The following is a 19,514-nucleotide window of genomic DNA, read 5'->3' on the forward strand; positions in this document are numbered from 1 at the left end:
AGGTTAACCAAATGTTAGTGATTTGGGTAAGGGAAGGTCTAGGCCATGAGGATAAAGTGGTCGGCCTCGAGATGGCAAAACAACGTACATGTATCTACATCCAACATCATTTCCAGTAAATCGAGGTTGAAGTTTCGCAAACCTACAGCTGTTTTTCTGTTTTCGTTAAACACTTCATATCTTACCCAACCAACAGTATCAGTAATACCGGTACCGTAAATGCAAATTGATTCCACTAAACCCTTTGTTTTTAGAATAATTTGCATTCAACCCATTCCTTCCGCAATTCTCTGAGTGTCTCAAATGCCCCCAAATGAGATTCTTTTTGCCCGTCAACGTTGTGTTTCCGGACACTTAAGTTCACGCGTGAAAACTTAAACGTTTAGATACCCATTTTACATAAAATATGCACCCTTCTTTACCTCAAAAGACTTGATATAGACTCCTCATATACTAGACAACATACTCTGAAAGCAGCGTGAGAATTCCTGGGTGCGTCATTTTCATTACAGACGCACTTACAATATGCGTCCGGTCCCACAACCTGTCCGGTCCCACAACGCTTGGTCATACAGGTTGGTAATCCACCTGTGCGAAAGCAGTCAAGTGGTACATGTATCCCCTTTCCACGGCCAACTACATGTGCTATCAAACAATGAAACTATCAATCGGGCACGAGGTATAAGTAGACCGTGCGCCGATGGGCTCACAAACTCTTTAAACCATGCACCCAAATGGAATGACTGGGGTCAGCGAACACAGAAATCTACTGAGCTCAGCTTTGACTGCTATGTACATGTTCATACGAGTTTTATAGCAGAACAAGCGGAAACTAAATCAGAAAAAAGGTAATTAATACTGTGATTCTATATGCATTTTTCCAACAGCAACAAAACATATGGTGATAGAATAAACTCTTGGCATTTTATCAAACCCATTTTACTGGGCATTATACAACACAAAGAAACATGAATTTAGGCCACGGAAGCAGGCACTCTTGTCTTCATCTTGGGTTCCGCTCTTGTCTTCATCAACCCATTCATTACGGAAACCTGGTATACCAGGTTCCCGTAAGGAACGGGTTAATCAAAACATATGTTGTTTTGCTGTCTCAACATAAACATGCTACTGCCATTGATACAGCAAAACAATTAAACGTAAGTCTCGATCACTGGCGTGCACAGGCTTCTGTAGCTACACACGACGCGCTGCGAATAACTGCGTAAACAAGTAGATGGCAAAACAACGTACCGGTATTGCATGTACATATGTTGCTTAGCAAAGTCCATGCCTGATGTGTGTTGAGCAGGGGCAAGCGTATCACCGCTTGCGTTGTTTTGCCAACAAAATTTGAACAATTCCCACTGGGAGGGAGCATCATATCTAAGTAATGGAATGGGTTCTGATTTCAAGATTTGGTCAAGAGTTAGATTACACTAAAATAAGCTGAAATATGTGACCAAGTCAATTTTCACAAATTTTTGACATACATTGTTTTGCCATCTGAAGGCCGTCGTGGTCTACCCCAGGGGCACAACTTTGACAGCCATGAGACAAAAGTCAGGGACCACCTGAATGCTAATCTGTGATAATCTGTGGTACCATAAACTAATGATAAAATAGGCCTTATTTTCTGGCTTTTAGTGACCATGATATACTTTATTTTTGTGCAAGTATTGTCATTGCCTACACCCCCCCCCCCCCACACACACACACACACATACACACTGAAGCATTCAGTTCCACATGCATGTTTCTGACTTTTCGGGAAAAGGGTTTGGGGAAGAAAAAAAATCCTGAAAAATCATTGAAATAGGGTATCTTTTAGTATTTTTTTCCATAAATATTTCTAATTATGGTTAGTTTCAAACCTCACCAAAAATGTTGAAATAGCTAGGCCAAAGGGTTGTGCGGCTTCTCTGTTTTGGCCCCTGTTCTCCCGAATGTGCTTACTGTGTTTTGCTACAAAGCATGCCAGGCTGTCTATCTTTTTGCAGGACATTCAAAACATATGTGACCCGCTACAACAAAAGGATCCTAAAGTCACTGACGGCCGAACCGAGAAAATCAAGTTTGAAGTCACATCATCAAAATTGGTCAAAACAATAGGATTTCTGTTTTTGGCATGATTTTGTAGTCTAATGTTTTGTCTATCACCTGCCGAAATTTCGAAGCTACATGATCAAAGGAAAGGCAAGAAATCAGCGTTTTTCTGGGCCATGATTTTCCGACTTTCAACGTAACAGAAACGTGTCGGAAGATTTGGATTTAGCACCCCAGCTAGACTCCGCCCCTAGCAACGAGGGAGTAATGTTATTGGTCAGTATGTGGCATCCTAATTACGGATTGGTCGTGCCTAGACCGCTGGCATTAAGCTTGAATGAACACAGCAGAGGTTGCTAGGAGCATGCCAGCCCTTCTATTGTCAAGCGGTGAGCACTGTCTCGCCTCCCCTTGATCATGATAGCGTCGGACAGTAAACTTTGAAGGCGTTTTTCTCGAAACTCTGAGTTCCCCAACCACTTGACATGCGCTAATAAAATCATTGATATCTCCGCAACCAAGTACTTTTATGAGTTGTGCTATATATGAAATTAAAGTAGAAGAGTACAGAAATAATGTCATGCCATTTTCAGAAAATTGTTCTCCCCCAACTTTCGGATCCTTTTGTTGTAGTGGGTCACATATGCACTACATCACACTTTGAAAGCTTCTTTTCCAAAAAACCGGGAGGGGGGGGGGGGGGAGGCATTTTGTGGGCTTCCAAAAGCCTGTGATAAAATCTTAACCGATTTCTGAGTATCTGAAACATGCATAAGGGTATGTGTATGGTTGACTACGGGAGGGGGGGGGGATGTAGTTAAGAATCTCTCTTTCTCATAGTATAGTAAATTACTCCTTTCCTTGTCTCTGCCCCTCTTTCTCCCTCTCTCTCTCTCTCTCTCTCTCACTCTCTGTTATGGAAATAGCGCCACCTGTTGGTGAGCCAAGGTAAGTACAACATCAACATAATACAATTATGGAATCCTGATAATATTCATCTGGATTCATTCAAGATCATAGTGCCTCCATTATTTTTGGAATGTGTAGTAGTTCAGCTGGGAGAGATAACTGCGAGTGATGTTTGAAGATCAATTAATGCATGAAGTAGGCCAGAATGACTCCGGCTTTTTTTTTCTTTTCTTTCTTTTTCGATAAGTATACATGATAACCCATTTCCTTCCCCCCCCCCCCCCCCTTTAAGGCTATCGTATCTTCAAGCTATATGCTTATTTGACAACAGTCTTCTGCATTCACACTCCCAATACATGCGCCATAATTCAGTCAGATCATTTGATTCATTATATCCCAAGTGGTTCCAAATTGACGTCTCCTATTATTCTTTTTCTTCAATTATGTTGGGATGTATACACTGTATGTTTTATTATGTCTTGAAAATGAGAAGAAATGACTGTATTTCATTTGGAGTATATATTCAATGCAGACAATCCCCAATAAATTCATTTGAACTGAACTGAATAATAAGATATGAACAACACAGCAATATGAAATACTCTCCTCCTTCACCTCATTCTTTCTCATCAAATTCTCCCCCTCAGTTATACAGTGTGCTGTTTCTTTCCATGCTTAATACACTACATGTTGGACTGAAAGGAGCAAGAGGGGTGATGGGAAGAAAAAATACAATAGGATGTAATCAACATTTGCAAGGACTCAATTTACTTACAACATACTCATTTGTAAGGGCCCCCCCCCCCCACTTTTTTGCACCTGTACATAGGAATACATAGGGTTTCACCTTTTGGGCCTCCCCCCACCTTTTTTTTACCCCGGAAGTTTGATATCATTTGTATTTTGTATGCCATTGATGGTGAATCTCTGTGTTTCTAACAAACAATGCGACCCGCCACAACAAAAGGATCCGAAAGTCGCTGAGGGCTGAGTCGAGAAAATTGAGTTTGAAGTCAGATCATCAAAATCAGTCAGATCGATCGGATTTCATTTTTGGCCATAATGTTTAAGTCTAGTTAATGTATCATCTATTATTTGCTGAAATTTCGAAGCTAAATGATCAAAGGATAGGTATAAGAAATAAGCATTTTTCCAGGCCATGATTTTCCGTCTTTCAATGGAATAGAAACATGTCCGAAGATTTGGATTTAGCGCCGCAGATAGACTCCTCCCCTAGCAACAAGGGAGTGATCTTATTGGTCAGTGTGTTGCATCCTAGTTACTGATTGGTCGTGCAAAGACCGCTGGTGCTAAGCTTGAATGAACATCGCGGAGGCTGCTAGGAGCATACCTTCTATTGTCAAGAGGTGAAACTGTTTTGCCTCGGCCCTTGATCACAATTGCATCGGAAGGAAAACTTCGAAGGTGATTTTCTCAAAACAGTGATTTCCTAAACCATTCGACATGCGCGAATAAAATCATCGATATCTCCATAACCGAGTATGTTTATGAGTCATGTTGGGTATGAAATAAAAGTTGGAGAGTAAGGGAATGATATCATGCCATCATGCCGACTTCTAGATCCTTTTGTATTAAAAATATTCTTGAATCACAAATCTTGAATCTACAGCTACTCATACCACACAGACAAATTCTGTGTTTATTCATGTTGATGTAGGGCAATAGTCAATCAGTTGCAACAAAAAAAAAAAAATAGACATATTGCCACTTGCATACTGTAAAAGTAAAATTCATACTACGTCGCAACATTCAGCATATTTTCACTTTTCTCGCATAATAAAAGAACACTTGACTTGCCTCTTTCAGGGAGAAGGGGGAATACCACATACATCAGTGACAAGTAGAGGAAATGCGCATTTTTCAAAAAAAAAAAAAATTATATAATTTTGTGAAATTCTCTTTTAACTTATATCGTTCTACGTATGCCGCATCATACACTGTGGTAGTCTTCTCATCCAGCAGTGACTGTGCAGAAACTTCAAAAGTTCATAACTTTTGAAAGGATTGTCCGATTTTACCCAAAACTTTCACTGATGTATTCTACTAATATTGCTGCATTCACTAGATCCACATGCATATGAAAGTGGACTTGTCCTTTAAATGTGAAAAGTTTAATGCACTGCAGATTGTTAGAGATCTTTTTTTCTCCTACCACTCTCACACCCGTATTATATTGAGCTATTAATTGAGACTGTTCCATACTAACGGTTTGTTTTACAAAGAAGAGCTACAGTGAAAGATGAAACAGTACTGTTTCATACTCAGATTACATTCAACGACTCTGATGCTTGAAGGTGGTCTTACCCGCACAATGAGGTTGTAGCCATGGAAACCGACCCACTTGTAGTATGCCTGGATCCACTCGGGGTAGGAGAAGATTTCATGCTCGATGCTTTCATTGACTGCATTCACATACTTGGCAAAGTCCCAGCTGAGATAGGGAGAGAGTACCCCAGTGGGTGATCACAGCAAACAATGTTAACCCTAATAAGGCTGGAGAGGGGATGGACCCCCCCTCCCTCGGCCAGAAAAAAAAAAGGGGGGGAAAAAAGATGCAACAGTTTTGTCTGTCCATGTTGCATGCACTGAAGATCGAGCAATGACTATTGCAAGTACAATCCAAATCAGGGAGATTCTGCACAGCAAGCAGGGAGATATACGCGTGTTGCATGCATTTCAATGGGCGAGAATAATTCTCAAATCAGGGAGATTTTAATATTCTCTTAATCAGATATGAACAGATTTTAAAATTTTCAGGGAGAGTTCTGTAGAGACTTGGCAGTGCTGCTATTGCTGTTTACAGTCTTTGGCACACAGGATCCGGGCGATACAACCGTCACGTCTATGGCCTAAAGTTATTCTGTATGGCCAAGGCTAATACGATGTGCACTATGTCATAATGGCTTTATTCATGAAAAGGACTAAAAGGGTGATATCTCCAGACCATTTGAAAGTCAGTTTTTAAAAACTACACCAAAAAAATGAATAAAATTCTATGAGCAGGACAGTGAAAATAAGATTACTTTCAGATGAAATTAGGAAAGTTAAGAAATGTTAATCTTTTTTTAATTTTTGCAAAAAAAAAATGCAAGCAGGTGATATGAATATGTAAATGAGTAAGGTGATTATGTCATCACCTCAAAAATTTTCCATTGCTTTTGTACACAAACACCATTCCTCCCCATCTCCTGCATTTCAAAATGTTTTGTTCTTTTTTCCACCAAATCATTTGTTTATCCTTAAAAATCATTTTTCATATTTTGTAATTGTTGACACGTATAATCTATGTACATATGTTTTATATGAGAAAAAAAAAGTATTTGCAAGTTCTGTTGGACATGAAAAAATAAATGAATGAAGGAATGAACTCACAAATAATCATATTTTCTGTTATAAGACTATACAACATAATGTTATTCCTGTCTGAATGTATTCAAAATAATGATCAGTCATATATATATATCAGAATATGAGGTTGGGGCATAATTGCATTTGAAAAAAAAAAACACAGGACATTTCAAGATCTTAAATGGTAGGGCAAGTAGTGCACTTATGACTGTTCAAAACTCACTCATTTGTAGGCCTTTAGTCTCATGGACTGTTCAAGAACTGTTTTATAAAAATTAGAAAAACTTTACAATTTCATAATTTCCTTAATTCTTGTCACACTTTGATCAAATTTTCACTGTTGTGCTTGAAAGATTTTAACTCTCACTACTTGTCAGAGTATTGAAATACTAACCTTCAAAGAACAATTCACCACTATTTTACAGTCTATCCTTGTGGTTTATTGCCACTTGGTCTACTATCAGATGGTCTACTTCCCAGTTCGTCCAAGACCACTATGGCTAAACTCACTTGGTCTACTATGAATTTCGTCTAATGCCCATTTGGTCTACTTCTCACTTGGTCTAATGCCCAGTTTGGCTACTTCTTGCTTCATCTAATGACCAGATGGTCTAATTGCAGTCTTGTCTCCTTGGACTTTTTTCCATTTTGTCTAATAAACTGTGAGTATTACGTAAAGTGGGCATAGTCCATCTGGAAGTAGACCAACTGGTAATGAGACAAAGTGGCAATTGGATTAAATGGTCATAAGACAAACTGGTTTAGACAAAACCAGATTGGACCATGTGGGTTGAGACTAAATGCCTATTAGACAAAGTGGGAGAAGACCAAGTGATAGATCACCACCCTTGTAACTCTCTAAATATGAATACAATCACTTAGAAAAATAGTCTTACATGTCCATACAAAATATTCTTATGGTGTTTTTAATTACATACTGAAAGGATAAACTTTGGTGGCATTGCTTACCTGTCTTTCAGGATTTGTGTGTCTGACGGTGGCTCCTGAATGAAGTCACTGTGGTACAATCAAGAAAATATTAGGTGACCATCTGGCTTATCATACAGGGTGTACACACTTGACATAAATCCAATTGATTTATCATATCGAGAATAGTGATATTAGACAATGTAATTGTAATATTTGCATTTGCTTTGTCTGCTCGTATTATTGGTTGATCTCATTGTGCAATAGTTAAGACGAATAAGACTGATTTCTTGCTGTTATACATGTATGTACTTTTCATATTTTTGCACACTGTATCTTGTGTGTATTTTTAATGTATCCATGGCCCTTTGTTTAATACCAATGTCTATAATTTAGCCTGCCATTCAGCTGCAATTGATATTGATCAATAAAACACCTTTGTTCAATTCAATTCAATTCAATTATTGATTTTCTGGGTCGGCCAGATTTTAAGGAAACTTAATTCTTCGTTGGCTGCTTCCCTTCAGCTTTATGTATTCCAAAGTAATGTGTTTTTTTTTCTCTGTGTCTGTCATGATTGTTCATCAATGTCTTTCTCTGTTGTTTGTATGCTGAATAAACAAATTCAATTCAATTCAATTCAAATGAAAGGCATATAGGGCCTACAATCTCTGATGAGCTTTCAAAAATGGGTTAACTTTCCAACATTTTCATCAGAATTTGTCCAGACATTGAAGTGTCCCCCCCCCCCCCCACCTTCTTCAGGTTTTCCCCAAGGCAATAAGACACACAGTGTCTGGCCTTGTCTGCAGAGTCAAAGTCATCTCCATTTATCCAAGTCAGGAGCACAAACTGGAACCATTGCTTATGTACACAGTAATGGTTGTTATCTTTAAATCACTTCTGAAGAAGAAAGAATGTTGCCACAAGCCACAAAAGCAGGAAGCCTCAATTGTGAGCGATTAGAAAACTGCCATCTTCAATTTAGCGGATGACAATGCACCAGTCCTTGAATGCCAAAAGGCATTGTAATTCTTGACGCATGAAAGAGCTCATGTTCACACCTTGTGTGAGAGCAAGGACGATATCCACTGAATTCTGTAAAGGGGAGGCACCTTTACAAAATTAAAGGGGGGAGGGCATGCTACATCCCCCATTTTTTCTTTCTATTTCTCTTGTTTTAACAAAGCATAGGGGGGCATCCGGTGTGCCCCCTCGGGCCCATTATCCGCCACTGAAAACAGCATTACTAGTATTATTGCATGCCATTATGTTTTCTTAATAATGCACAAAGAGTTCCGCAAGTTTTTGTGTTTGCTTTCGCTTTGTTTCTTCAGTTGGAATTATGCCAGAGATACAAAAGCAAACCCATGCTTTTCAATATGGTAGAAAAACAGTGGATCAGACTGAAGAAAAAGGTCAAGTACAGACTCAAAATTTTGAATATTCCTACCCCCTCACCCCCCCCCCCCCCCCCCAACACCAACCAGGTGCCTTGGCTAATTGCCAGTTTGTTATGTGGGCACATACCGGATACTGTACAAGCTGAAATTTGCATGACTTCACAAAGATATTTTGGGGAACATATAGTATACTCCTTGCACAACATTTTTAAATGTTGTTAAAGGTGCATAGTCCCAGTAGTGTAGAGGGTGCTGTTGAATGAAAGTGCCCAGTGCCATGCCGAACTTGACTTTTTCATATTTTCTGAAAGAGCGGGTCTTCTTTTACATTATGCTGAAATTTGGTATAATAAAACGGGCAGGAAAGTGTGTTTTTTTAGCAGTTTATCTCGAACATTTTTGGTAGAATAGTGTGATTAGGTGTGTCTTTAGAATCCCTTTTTCATTTCTGAAAAACCTTGTCCACACTTCATTTTCAACTCTAATAACTTTTGAAAGGATAGTGCTACTACTTTGAAAGTTGGCATTAATTATGGACAGAATGTGTTAATGAGGCATGCTTAATTTCACTTTAATCTGATAGTCCCTTCATTGTTGTTACTCAGGTGGTCTACTTCCTGTTTTTTGTCCCATTCATCTTACATCCAGCACAGTTTGGTAAAGATTAAGCACTTGAATAGACACTGTACTTCAGAGCCTCTTTTCTCAGTCCACACTTTTCCTGAGTTTGTGTTTTCTTTCCAATATTTAGATAGGTTAAAAGATTCCATTTGATTTGAGTTATACATCATTTTAAAGCTTAAAGTCTGCTCTTTCAGAATATGGTCTTACAAAAAATTCATGTCTGGCGACTTTTTGTTTGTTTTGAGGTGCAGGGTCACATATAATCTTTGTTTCTGGTAAGTTGTAAATTATGTATGTCAATATAGATAACATAGACATGAAGGCTACTTAATGAAGTATGCTTCAATGAGTTTGAGGTGATAGACATGAAGGCTAATTAATGAAGTATGCTTCAATGAGTTTGAGGTGACAAAAACAATGTAAAGTACTTATCAAAACTCAATGTGATCGGCATGTTTACTTTGTGTTCACTTTGCTGTTGTGCACCATCCTGGAACAGCCCTGTCGCCTTTTTACAGCCGCTTGGCTTTGTATTGTTATTTTGGCACAGTACAGTGTGGTAGAGTAGACTCTGGGAGTTTTCAAGTGCCTCTCTGGCATGGTTACACCATGGCACAGTACGCTGCAGGAGAATGCTTGAAAGCTCCAATTATTAATTCCTGAACAAAAGAATAAGAACAATCTAACAGACAAAGGTATGTTTCTTTTCAAGAGTACCCGCATATATTATCAACAACATTCAAGTCATTGTAGGGCAATTTGTTAATCAGTTGCAACATTCAAGTTTGTTCTGACAATACAAAGGCTTGGATGTGTTCAAACAAAAGACAAGACATCTTATGTTCAGTATAGGCCTACCTGTCTCTTTCTAGGGCTTTTTGAAGGTCCAGTACTGCCCCTGGTATGGGGGTCCAGGTCTTGATCTCAGGTGAAAATTTCCTGATGAGAGCGTTGAGGTCAGCAGGATCATTCTTTGTGTTCGTTTCACGGATATAGCTATGGAAACGGGACCATAAAGGATTTGAAATATATACATTGTGTATATGCACTGTACAGTATGTCCCCCAAAAATTACAATGGGACCCACCGCAACAACTTACTTTAACTCTTTATGTGCCATGGTGGAAACCCCCTGTGTGCCACCATATTCTGAGACACGAAGGTAGTCATGCTTTGAGAAAGAATTCTGTTTTTCCAATTGTATAACTTCTACAAATTTCTGTTAAGATGGGCATAATAGTAGGCAAAGTTAAAGAGGAATGCCAAGCTTTGTTTCGCTGTAAATTGTATGACGAATCTATTTTCAATGTTTCTTTTGAACGACCAGTTGTTACATTACTCTAAAGGCATGACTTCTGCACATAAAACCTTGACAGAAACTTAGAATGTACGAACAAATCTAGTTGGGAACACCGCTTGATAGTCAATTTCCACATAGAATGCAAGCCCTATAAGAGAGGAACAAAAGCACAAGAAACTCTTTCATTGTGCCGCGAGATTAGCAGTGATTAGCGATTTATCGATCGGTTTTGGCAGCTTTGTTTGTTGAGCAGAATATGCGAAGTTGGCACGCCGTCAACTGAGTCGGACGTGCAAACGTGGCACATAAAGACTCTATGCGGTGAATCAATCCAAATACAATTTCAGGGTATGAAACTACAACTTCTTACCCACATCTTACAGAAAACCCCATCCGATTTGCGTCAGTGGTTAAAACTATTAAGAGAAATCAGGAGTTTGTCGAGCACGTTACGAATCCCTTCCCTCCAATTAACCAAGTTCTGTCCACTGTGTTCACCATTTTGTCACTATTGTATCTTCTCTCATTTCATTTGCATTTGCATTTGACAGAAATTCTAAATTTTCCTCCAATATTTTAAATCTTCATTGATATTTTGGGCTTCAAAGATAATATAGAGATCAAAGGTTTATTTTTGCAACTTAACTCATGTATCTAATTGTGTAAAATTTGTCTTTTGTTCTTATCGTTGTATATAATGGAATCAAGCATTTACGCATGAATGAAAACTTCTTCATTTTCACAATTTTTATTTTCGTGCCTTGGAAGAGAAAAATAAAAGTGTTACTCATGCATAAAGTTCCCCTTTTATTGACTTACCAAGTTGAAAGCTAATTGAATTACCTTTCATTAACATTTAGCCAAAAATTCTATGAGAAATATAAACTTGAAAAAGTCTTTACTTTCTTTTTTGCTGTGTAAATCTTCAGCACATCATATGATACAGCCATTATAGCACAAAACACATAAAATCCACATACATTGAATAAGAATTGCATATCTACCAGATTACAAAACAATTAAGTGAAGTTAACTCTGACTACAATTTCAGAGCATGACCAGGGAAGGTGGCCCGATTATTCACCTGTCGGACGGGTGAGCTTCCACAAAGTACCCAGCAAAGGGACAGTAGATCACGGGGTTGACATCACGTACCACCTGTGTCTTGTAGTACAGCAGCTTCTTGCGTTCGCGCTTGATGAACTGCTCTTTCCACTCCTCTGCAGCGGTTAATACACAACATACAATCATGTAGATATGACAGTGCATTACAAAACCAACAAAAAGGCACCACAGAATAGGAGATTTTTTATTTTGGGATATGAAATTGTTAGATTTGGTGCACACCTGTGAGGTAATTTCATTGAAATTGCATTACAGGTATTCACCAAATCTCATGATTTTATCAATAAACTGGTTGTTTGAGAATAAAATGTGGTCCTTTTTTTAATGCATTTTTTCTTCTTTTTTGTTTTCTTTTTTCTTGCTGCACCTGAAAAAATGGATGCGAGTGTGTGAGCATGAGATGAGGTATTGAGGTATTCGTCTCACACCTCCATGCTCAAGGCTCACCCATCCGCCCCCCCCCCCCTCCCCCCCCCTCCCCCCCCCCTCCCCCCCCCCCCCCTCCCTTTGCACTGGCTTTGCATTTGATATGATTTGTGCTTTCAAGCCAACGAACCACAGAAGGTTTATGAGAAAATGGCAGCTGAAAGCTTTTTTGGGGGGCGGGGAGGGTTGTTTGCTTTTTTTTTTTTGCTTGCCAGCCAATGAAACCCAGAAGTAGCATCAGAAACAAAAACTGCCCCCTCCCTACTTATAAAAATGCAGCCCTAAAATGTACAATGACTTTATGTCATAAATCATGAAAGCCATCTATGAAGAGTAAAACATCAGTGGAAATTGTTTGATTGGGCAACCACACAATTTGGCTCAAAAACTAACCAAATTAGATATCCAACAATGACTCATGTCATATATCATTAAATTTCTTGAAAGTCATTCATAAAGAGCATAACATCATTGGAAATTGTTTGACTGTGCAACATCTGGTGTTACCAAGGAACAAAAGCCAGCTCCCCCCCCCCCCTTCATGATTAACGATGCATGATATTAGATGTGCCTTTACTGCGTCAACAATCTGTTGATGAGTTCTATTTTTGCACAGTTAAAAAGGTAGCCATTAGTAAAAATCATGCAACTTGCATCAGACAAATCATTGATTGATTTTTTTTTTATTAATGGAAAAAGAAAAAAAAATCAAACATTGCCACCATCTCGTACAATGCACTGCCTTGTACTGTTCAGAATTACAGGTCCCTCCAACCAAAAAAAGAAAGAAAGAAAAATATATATATAGAAGCATGGAATTTGACTTAACCCATTGAGGACGGTTTGATTTTGATACAACATGCATTTCCCATACACACTTGTCTGAGTATACTCAGGACTCATCCTCAACAGGTTAATTTGAGGCGAAGGAAATGAGCACATCAGTGTGCATTCAATGAGCTCAGATGAGATGATTTTCTTTTTCTCAATTTTTCTGCCTTTGTTCAAGTGTTTGCAGATATGTGGGTTTCTTTCTGCTGCAATGATACTGATATTTTGATAGTGTATCGGCATGATGCATTTACATTGATTGATTTATTATTTTCTATAACCTGACTGGTATACATGTAATTCATGTTGCAAAATGTTCCATGTATTTTCAAGATATATATCTAAAATACATGTAAACTGCAGGGCACCTTTGGAAAGCAGCTGTGTACAAGTGAGTAAACCAACCATGCAGGATAAAACAGAGAGAACAAATAAAAGGGTAACAAATAAATGAATAAATAAATAACATATTGTCAAACTAGTACCAGTAAGCAAAATGATGTATTACTAGTATATCTGTGTCTCTCTTGGAATCCAGCAACATAACGTCTACATTAATTGGTAAACAACACATTTAAATACCAATGGCCATAATCTGAGTATATTGAATCGTATTATTCTATAGAAAGGGATTCTGAATTATTGATATTTTTTAAGATATCTATTCTCAGGTGAGAACCATAAGGGCACTACCGTGTTCTATGAGTTGAGTGGAAATAAAAACAAAACAATACATTTTCATGACATAAAAAGTTCATCCAGTCAAAAGTGGGAAGATTTACAAGCATTATTCCAAATGTCAGGTGAAATAGTGCACATGTGGTTTTAATTTTGAACATTTTTAATACTGAAAGTGAAAATAATTCAAAACTGACACAGTAACGCAGAGGAGATCCAACTCAACATGATATCAACAACTCAACATGATACCAACAATTCAACATGATACCAACAACTCAACATGATACCAACAACTCAACATCCCCTAATATGGCAATAACGCCCTTTTAGTTCTAAGCCACCGATATGTTACAATTCTTGAAACAATATGTCACCCTGCACCTCAAAACAAACAAAAAGTCGCCAGACATGAATTTTTAGTTAAGACCATATTCTGAAAGAGCAGACTTTAAGCTTTAAAATGATGTATAACACAAATCAAATGGACTCTCCTAACCTATCTAAATATTGGAAAGAAAGCACAAACTCAGGAAAGTGTGAACTGAGAAAAGATGCTCTAAAATACAGTGTCTATATAAGCGCTCAATCTTTACCAAACCGTGCTGGCTGTGCGATGAATGGGACAAAAAAACAGGAAGTAAACCACCAGAGTAACAACAATGAAGGGATTATCAAATTAAACTGAAATTTAGCATGCCCCATTAACACATTCTGTCCATACTTAATATCAACTTTCAAAGCAGTAGCACCATCCTGTCAAAAGTTATTAGAGTTGAAAGTGAAAAGTGTGGACAAGGTTTTTCAGAAATGAAAAAGGGATTCTAAAGACACACCTAATCACACTATTCTACCAAAAAATGTTCGAGATAAACTGCTAAAAAAAACACACTTTCCTGCCCGTTTTATGATACCAAATTTTAGCATAATGTAAAAGAAGGCCCGCTCTTTCAGAAAATAATAAAAAGTCAAGTTCGGCTAGATTGACCCATTTCACTTATTTTCAGTCCTCACGCAAAATCAGTGTGTGCGACTTTATGTTCGTTTTGAGGCGCACGGTCACATATACAAACTTCCTCTTTGTGGTTTGATGAAATTTAAATTGGATAGTTTGTAATTGTGATAAAACAAATGATCAGACTAAGCATTTCAATAGATAATATTTAAAAAATTCAGTTTGCAACATTTGTAAGGCACTGAAGCTGCATACATGAGAGACTCTTGTAAACAGGAGAAGAAAGTTGTGTTTAGACTTTGCATTATCCCTGGAAAACAAAGTTTTTGTGCAATACATTTGTCACAAATGTACACACAAATAGTTATGTACATATGATATAATGTATGATGTACTGTATCCATGGCTGTTTTAATGTGTATGTACACAGGTTGACCAGATTAATGGAGAACATTCTATGTGGTATAGATATAGTACATACAGGCTGACCAGATAAGTGGAGAATTTTCTAGGTGGTATACAATGTAGCTATACAGTACATGCTTGTAGCAGGAAATACATTATAGCTCACTCAATCTAGAATGATTTCACCCATTCCAGAAAGTTCTGGGAAGTGCTTACATGTTTGGCTGAGTAAGGCACTGTCCCTGTAGCCCAATGCGATTGGTAGTTATTCTTGGTAATGATGTTTTGTACATAGTTAGGCAGTGAGTCATCCAGGATTCCTGGAACTTGGACTAGCTAGAATGTGTGGCCCCAGGTTGGAGAGAGTTACAGAATGTGCTAGAAGGGGTGAATAGATAGTACGGTATATAAGCTAGAGAAATTCTGCAGTAGGCAGAGTACCCAACACCTCTGCTCTGAGAGTTACGTCACTTCTGGCTCTGAAGCGATGTGTTATAGTCAGTCCTGTGTTACCTGCTGATCTGTTATGTTTGTGGAGATAAGGCCTGGGAGATATTTTGCCTGCAGAGAATGAATTTGCCTACATTGGAGATAGACTCCATATTTTTCTGTCAGTGGACACTGCTACAGCAAAGCTGTGATGGGCTGGATTCTTAGCTGAACATTATTAAGTGAATCATCATTCAACGCATCAACTGGACGTGGTCGTCATAACGTTTGGACTCTGCACGTTTCGCCGTGAAATATATCGTGGACTTTTCCCCGGATCTATACCATGGACTATCGTAACCTGAGCCTCTGGAGTTACGTCAGAGGAATCATTCATCGGTGCGTCAAGGATCATTCGTCTGTGCATCGAACATCGTATTTGGACACTTTCAAAGGATTATTTAATACGTGTAAGTGATTCCACTACCGATTTATAACTGCTTCTATTGATCATTGTTGTATTGATGTGACGCCGATTACCAGTCTGTACCCACAATATCACTGTTAATAAACCGCCTGAACATCAGTTGATTGTTTCTTTTGTGCGATCATTCTCAGAGTGATTTTGGTCGTAACACATTTTTTTATTAACCCGTTGAGGACAGACTGATTTTGCTACAACACACATTTCCCGTAGACACGTGCCCAAGTACACTCGAAACTTGTCCTCAACAGGTTAATCAATAGGGAGTAAAATACCCTCTGGAAATTCCTGACAGAAGTCCAAGTACAGTTGAACCTCTCTTATCCGGCCTCCCTTTATCCGGATCTCTCTATTATACGGATGCATTCTCGCCGTGATCTTTTTTTTTTATAATTACGGGAGGAAAGGGGGATTCCCAACTCCTTGAGAACTCCTACACAAACACACATGAATTACATATTACTTCTAACATGATTAACATACATTACATCAAATTTCCTTCCAAATTGCTTACCTTCAGACATTTTAACATCCCCAAACATCCCCAAATCATCGCAAGAACATGGACACAAGATTATGCGCTTGAGTCCTCTCACATGTAACAATGAAAAGGTTGCATTATACACATTACTACATGTGGAACTACAATGGGCTACATCAGTACATGTGTATGTATATGCGCATGTATAAAGCATTGAGTCTCCCGTATCTGGCCAAATCCCTTATCCGGATGAGCCCCGGTCCCGACTTGTCTGGATATGAGAGGTTCAACTGTATGAATAGTTATACTACAAACTAAAGTGATTCTGCATGGTTCCTATGTTGTCCTTTGTCATAGCTATTTTACTGTAAAATGGATGAATATGATGGCATATGAATGTAAGTACTCTTTGTGTCTTTGTCTCTAACTCTGAAAGCTTCATTTTCAATATTTAGACTGTAAACTTATCACAAGACAAGGTTCATTTTCAGATCGCATGTTGTGTAATTTTCTCAGCGGTGCATGCGAGACTATATATTACACCATGTGGCTGTGTACCAGAAATAAGAGGCTGTATGACACAGCGGCATTAATACATGTATGGAGATGTATGTTCATGTAAAGCGTGTGTGTGTGTATAAACATGTGTGAATACAATTTTTTTTAATGCACACATGAATAACTAGCTGAAATGCATTTTTTAGCTGCTATTATCTGATTTCCTTTGTGTGTGTGCACAACTGGTGGTACTTGTTCCTTTGTGAAAATGATTTCTATATCACATCCATTTCATGATCAGAGCTCAAAAGCTTTTCAGTTCCACCTCTTCCTCATGTCCCATTATTTGTCTACCCAACTAAAGAAATTTCAAAGAGTTCTTACATTTAAAAAAAAAAATGAGGATAAAATAATGGCACAGCACTGCTTTGGTATTCACATTGCTATTATCTGATTTCCTTTGTGTGTGTGCACAACTGGTGGTACTTGCTCCTTTGTGAAAATGATTTCTATATCACATCCATTTCATGATCAGAGCTCAAAAGCTTTTCAGTTCCACCTCTACCTCATGTCCCATTATTTGTCTACCCAACTAAAGAAATTTCAAAGAGTTCTTACATTTAAAAAAAAAAAATGATGATAAAATAATGGCACAGCACTGCTTTGGTATTCACATTGTGATTCACCTTTTCATGCCCCAAGACACCAAGCTTGATGTGTTTTTTTCATCATTCAGCAGGAATTCTTCTAAACTACACCTAGTTGTACAGTCAACAAGCCCATGCAGATCTCAATGTGCCTTTAGTTACATTTACACACAGTTGCCAAACTTGAAGTTTAGGTCGAAAACTTAACCGTCTATGATTAGCTCCACTCGTGAATTCACGAAGCGGGTTCAAACACGCACCAAAGCTTTAAGATACAACTTACGAGTGAATCTCCCTCAATGATTAGGGCCTATACATTGTACCTGATATGTAGAGTCTTTGCTAGGACCTTAAATGCCCATACAAAATAGTGCAGCCGGAGGTTGACCAAGTTAGAAATCCAGGACCCATTTTCTTATGGTAACTTCATGAAAATCCACATGGTTAGACAAGTCTAAAATGAACTATGAAAATCACTATTAGATAAGTAGTGTTCATGTAAAGCAACAGTGTGTATACCACCCTAACAACATCTGTACATAGCAAACAAGCTAGTCTGATTTTATTCGATGAAATGTTTTCCTTAAAAGCAAAATTACATTGCAAAAATAGGAGATCAATAAAAGGCAAAAAAAATAAGCAAATTTTATAAATATCCATGACTTCTCCATGATATATACCATAATACAATTCTGTTTTTTTCCATGACTTTTCCAGGACTGAAATTTTTTTTTTTCAAAATTCCATGACTTTTCCAGGTTTTCCATAACTGCAGGAAGAAATAAATATATAAAAATTTAAAAAACCCTACTCACCAGTGTACTTGCCACCAAAGAAGTTCATGGGAAAGCCTGAGGCACCCCCAGCGAAGTCACTGAGCATGATGTCCACATCGACTGGAAGACGTCCACCGTTGGGATTGGTACAGTCCACGGTGTTTAGGATCAGGTGACCTGGGATGGGTAGGAGTAGGGGGTGTGGCAGGGGGTGTGGCAGGGGGTGTGGCAGGGGGTGTGGCAGGAGGTATGGTCAAGACAAATGTCAAAGATTAGCAATACACACAAGGGGTCGAATGCATAAAACAAGCAATTGCTTGTAAGCAATTGCTTCAAGCAAAAGCACAAGCTCATCAAGCAGAAGGTCTAGCGCAAGCAATTGCTTAAATCCATATGCATAAACTTTTGCTTGTGCTTATACCTTTTGCTTGTCCCGCACAAGCAATTGCTTGCATTTTCAACAAAAGGGACGTCACGCCTGTGTGAACAAAAGAACATTAAGGAGTGTGGCTGCATGTATTTGAAGGGGCATGTGTGTGCGGAAACATTTCCTGACATAGCAGAAGAGCTATGAAATGACACTCATAAATGCACACACAGAAGCACACACACAAGTTTACACACACATGTATTACTGGCTGATTCCCATCACTGCTTACAGCAGCCCGGATCTTCCAGATCGCACGTGGAGCGGGTCTCTTTGCTCTCCACCAAAGTCAGACGTCTTACCTGTTTTTCATCACATTTTGCGTGCTAAACATTAGACATTCCCGTTGTTGAAATACAAAAGTTTTTTACTCTACTTAAGAGTAATTTCTTGTAGATTTATACCACTCCTTCACAAGTGTGTTTTTTCTTTCATGAATATGAAAATGATACTTAAAAGGGAACGTCCCAGCTAAGCAAAAGCTCAAGCTCATTTTACAGAGCTTGGAAAATCGTAAGCAATTGCTAGCAAGAACTAGCAAAAGGTATGTTTTATGCATACATTTTTAAGCAAATGCCTGGTCTCTAAGCAATTGCTTGCGGGCAGCAAGCAACTGCTTGTGCTTGCTAGCAAAAGCTTCTGCTCGCAAGCAATTCCTTGTTTTTATGCATACGGATTCTAGTAAAAGGCTAGCACAAGCAATTGCTAGCATTTGTGCATTCGGCCCAAGGATGGTTCCGGTATTGAGGGTTCTTAAGTTAGTCAGTTTGTTTGTTT

General features: G+C 38.4%; 1 protein-coding gene across 1 annotated transcript in view; it reads right to left on the reverse strand.

The window, feature by feature from the left end:
• The window catches only part of LOC139710583 (cytidine monophosphate-N-acetylneuraminic acid hydroxylase-like), a 136,287-nt gene that overhangs the window by 60,489 nt on the left and 56,284 nt on the right, over nt 1-19,514 (reverse strand). The window contains exons 7-11 of the mRNA XM_071622506.1: nt 18,350-18,487; nt 11,660-11,795; nt 10,134-10,271; nt 7,291-7,338; nt 5,278-5,404 (exon numbers count right to left, since the gene is read on the reverse strand). Of these exons, the coding sequence (XP_071478607.1) occupies nt 5,278-5,404; nt 7,291-7,338; nt 10,134-10,271; nt 11,660-11,795; nt 18,350-18,487 (587 nt within the window). The remainder of the gene's footprint in view (nt 1-5,277; nt 5,405-7,290; nt 7,339-10,133; nt 10,272-11,659; nt 11,796-18,349; nt 18,488-19,514) is intronic.

The sequence above is a fragment of the Diadema antillarum genome, unplaced genomic scaffold (assembly GCF_040938485.1).
Source record: "Diadema antillarum isolate AM-2024a unplaced genomic scaffold, OU_Dant_1.0 seq00001545_RagTag, whole genome shotgun sequence".
Lineage (NCBI taxonomy): Eukaryota > Metazoa > Echinodermata > Echinoidea > Diadematoida > Diadematidae > Diadema > Diadema antillarum.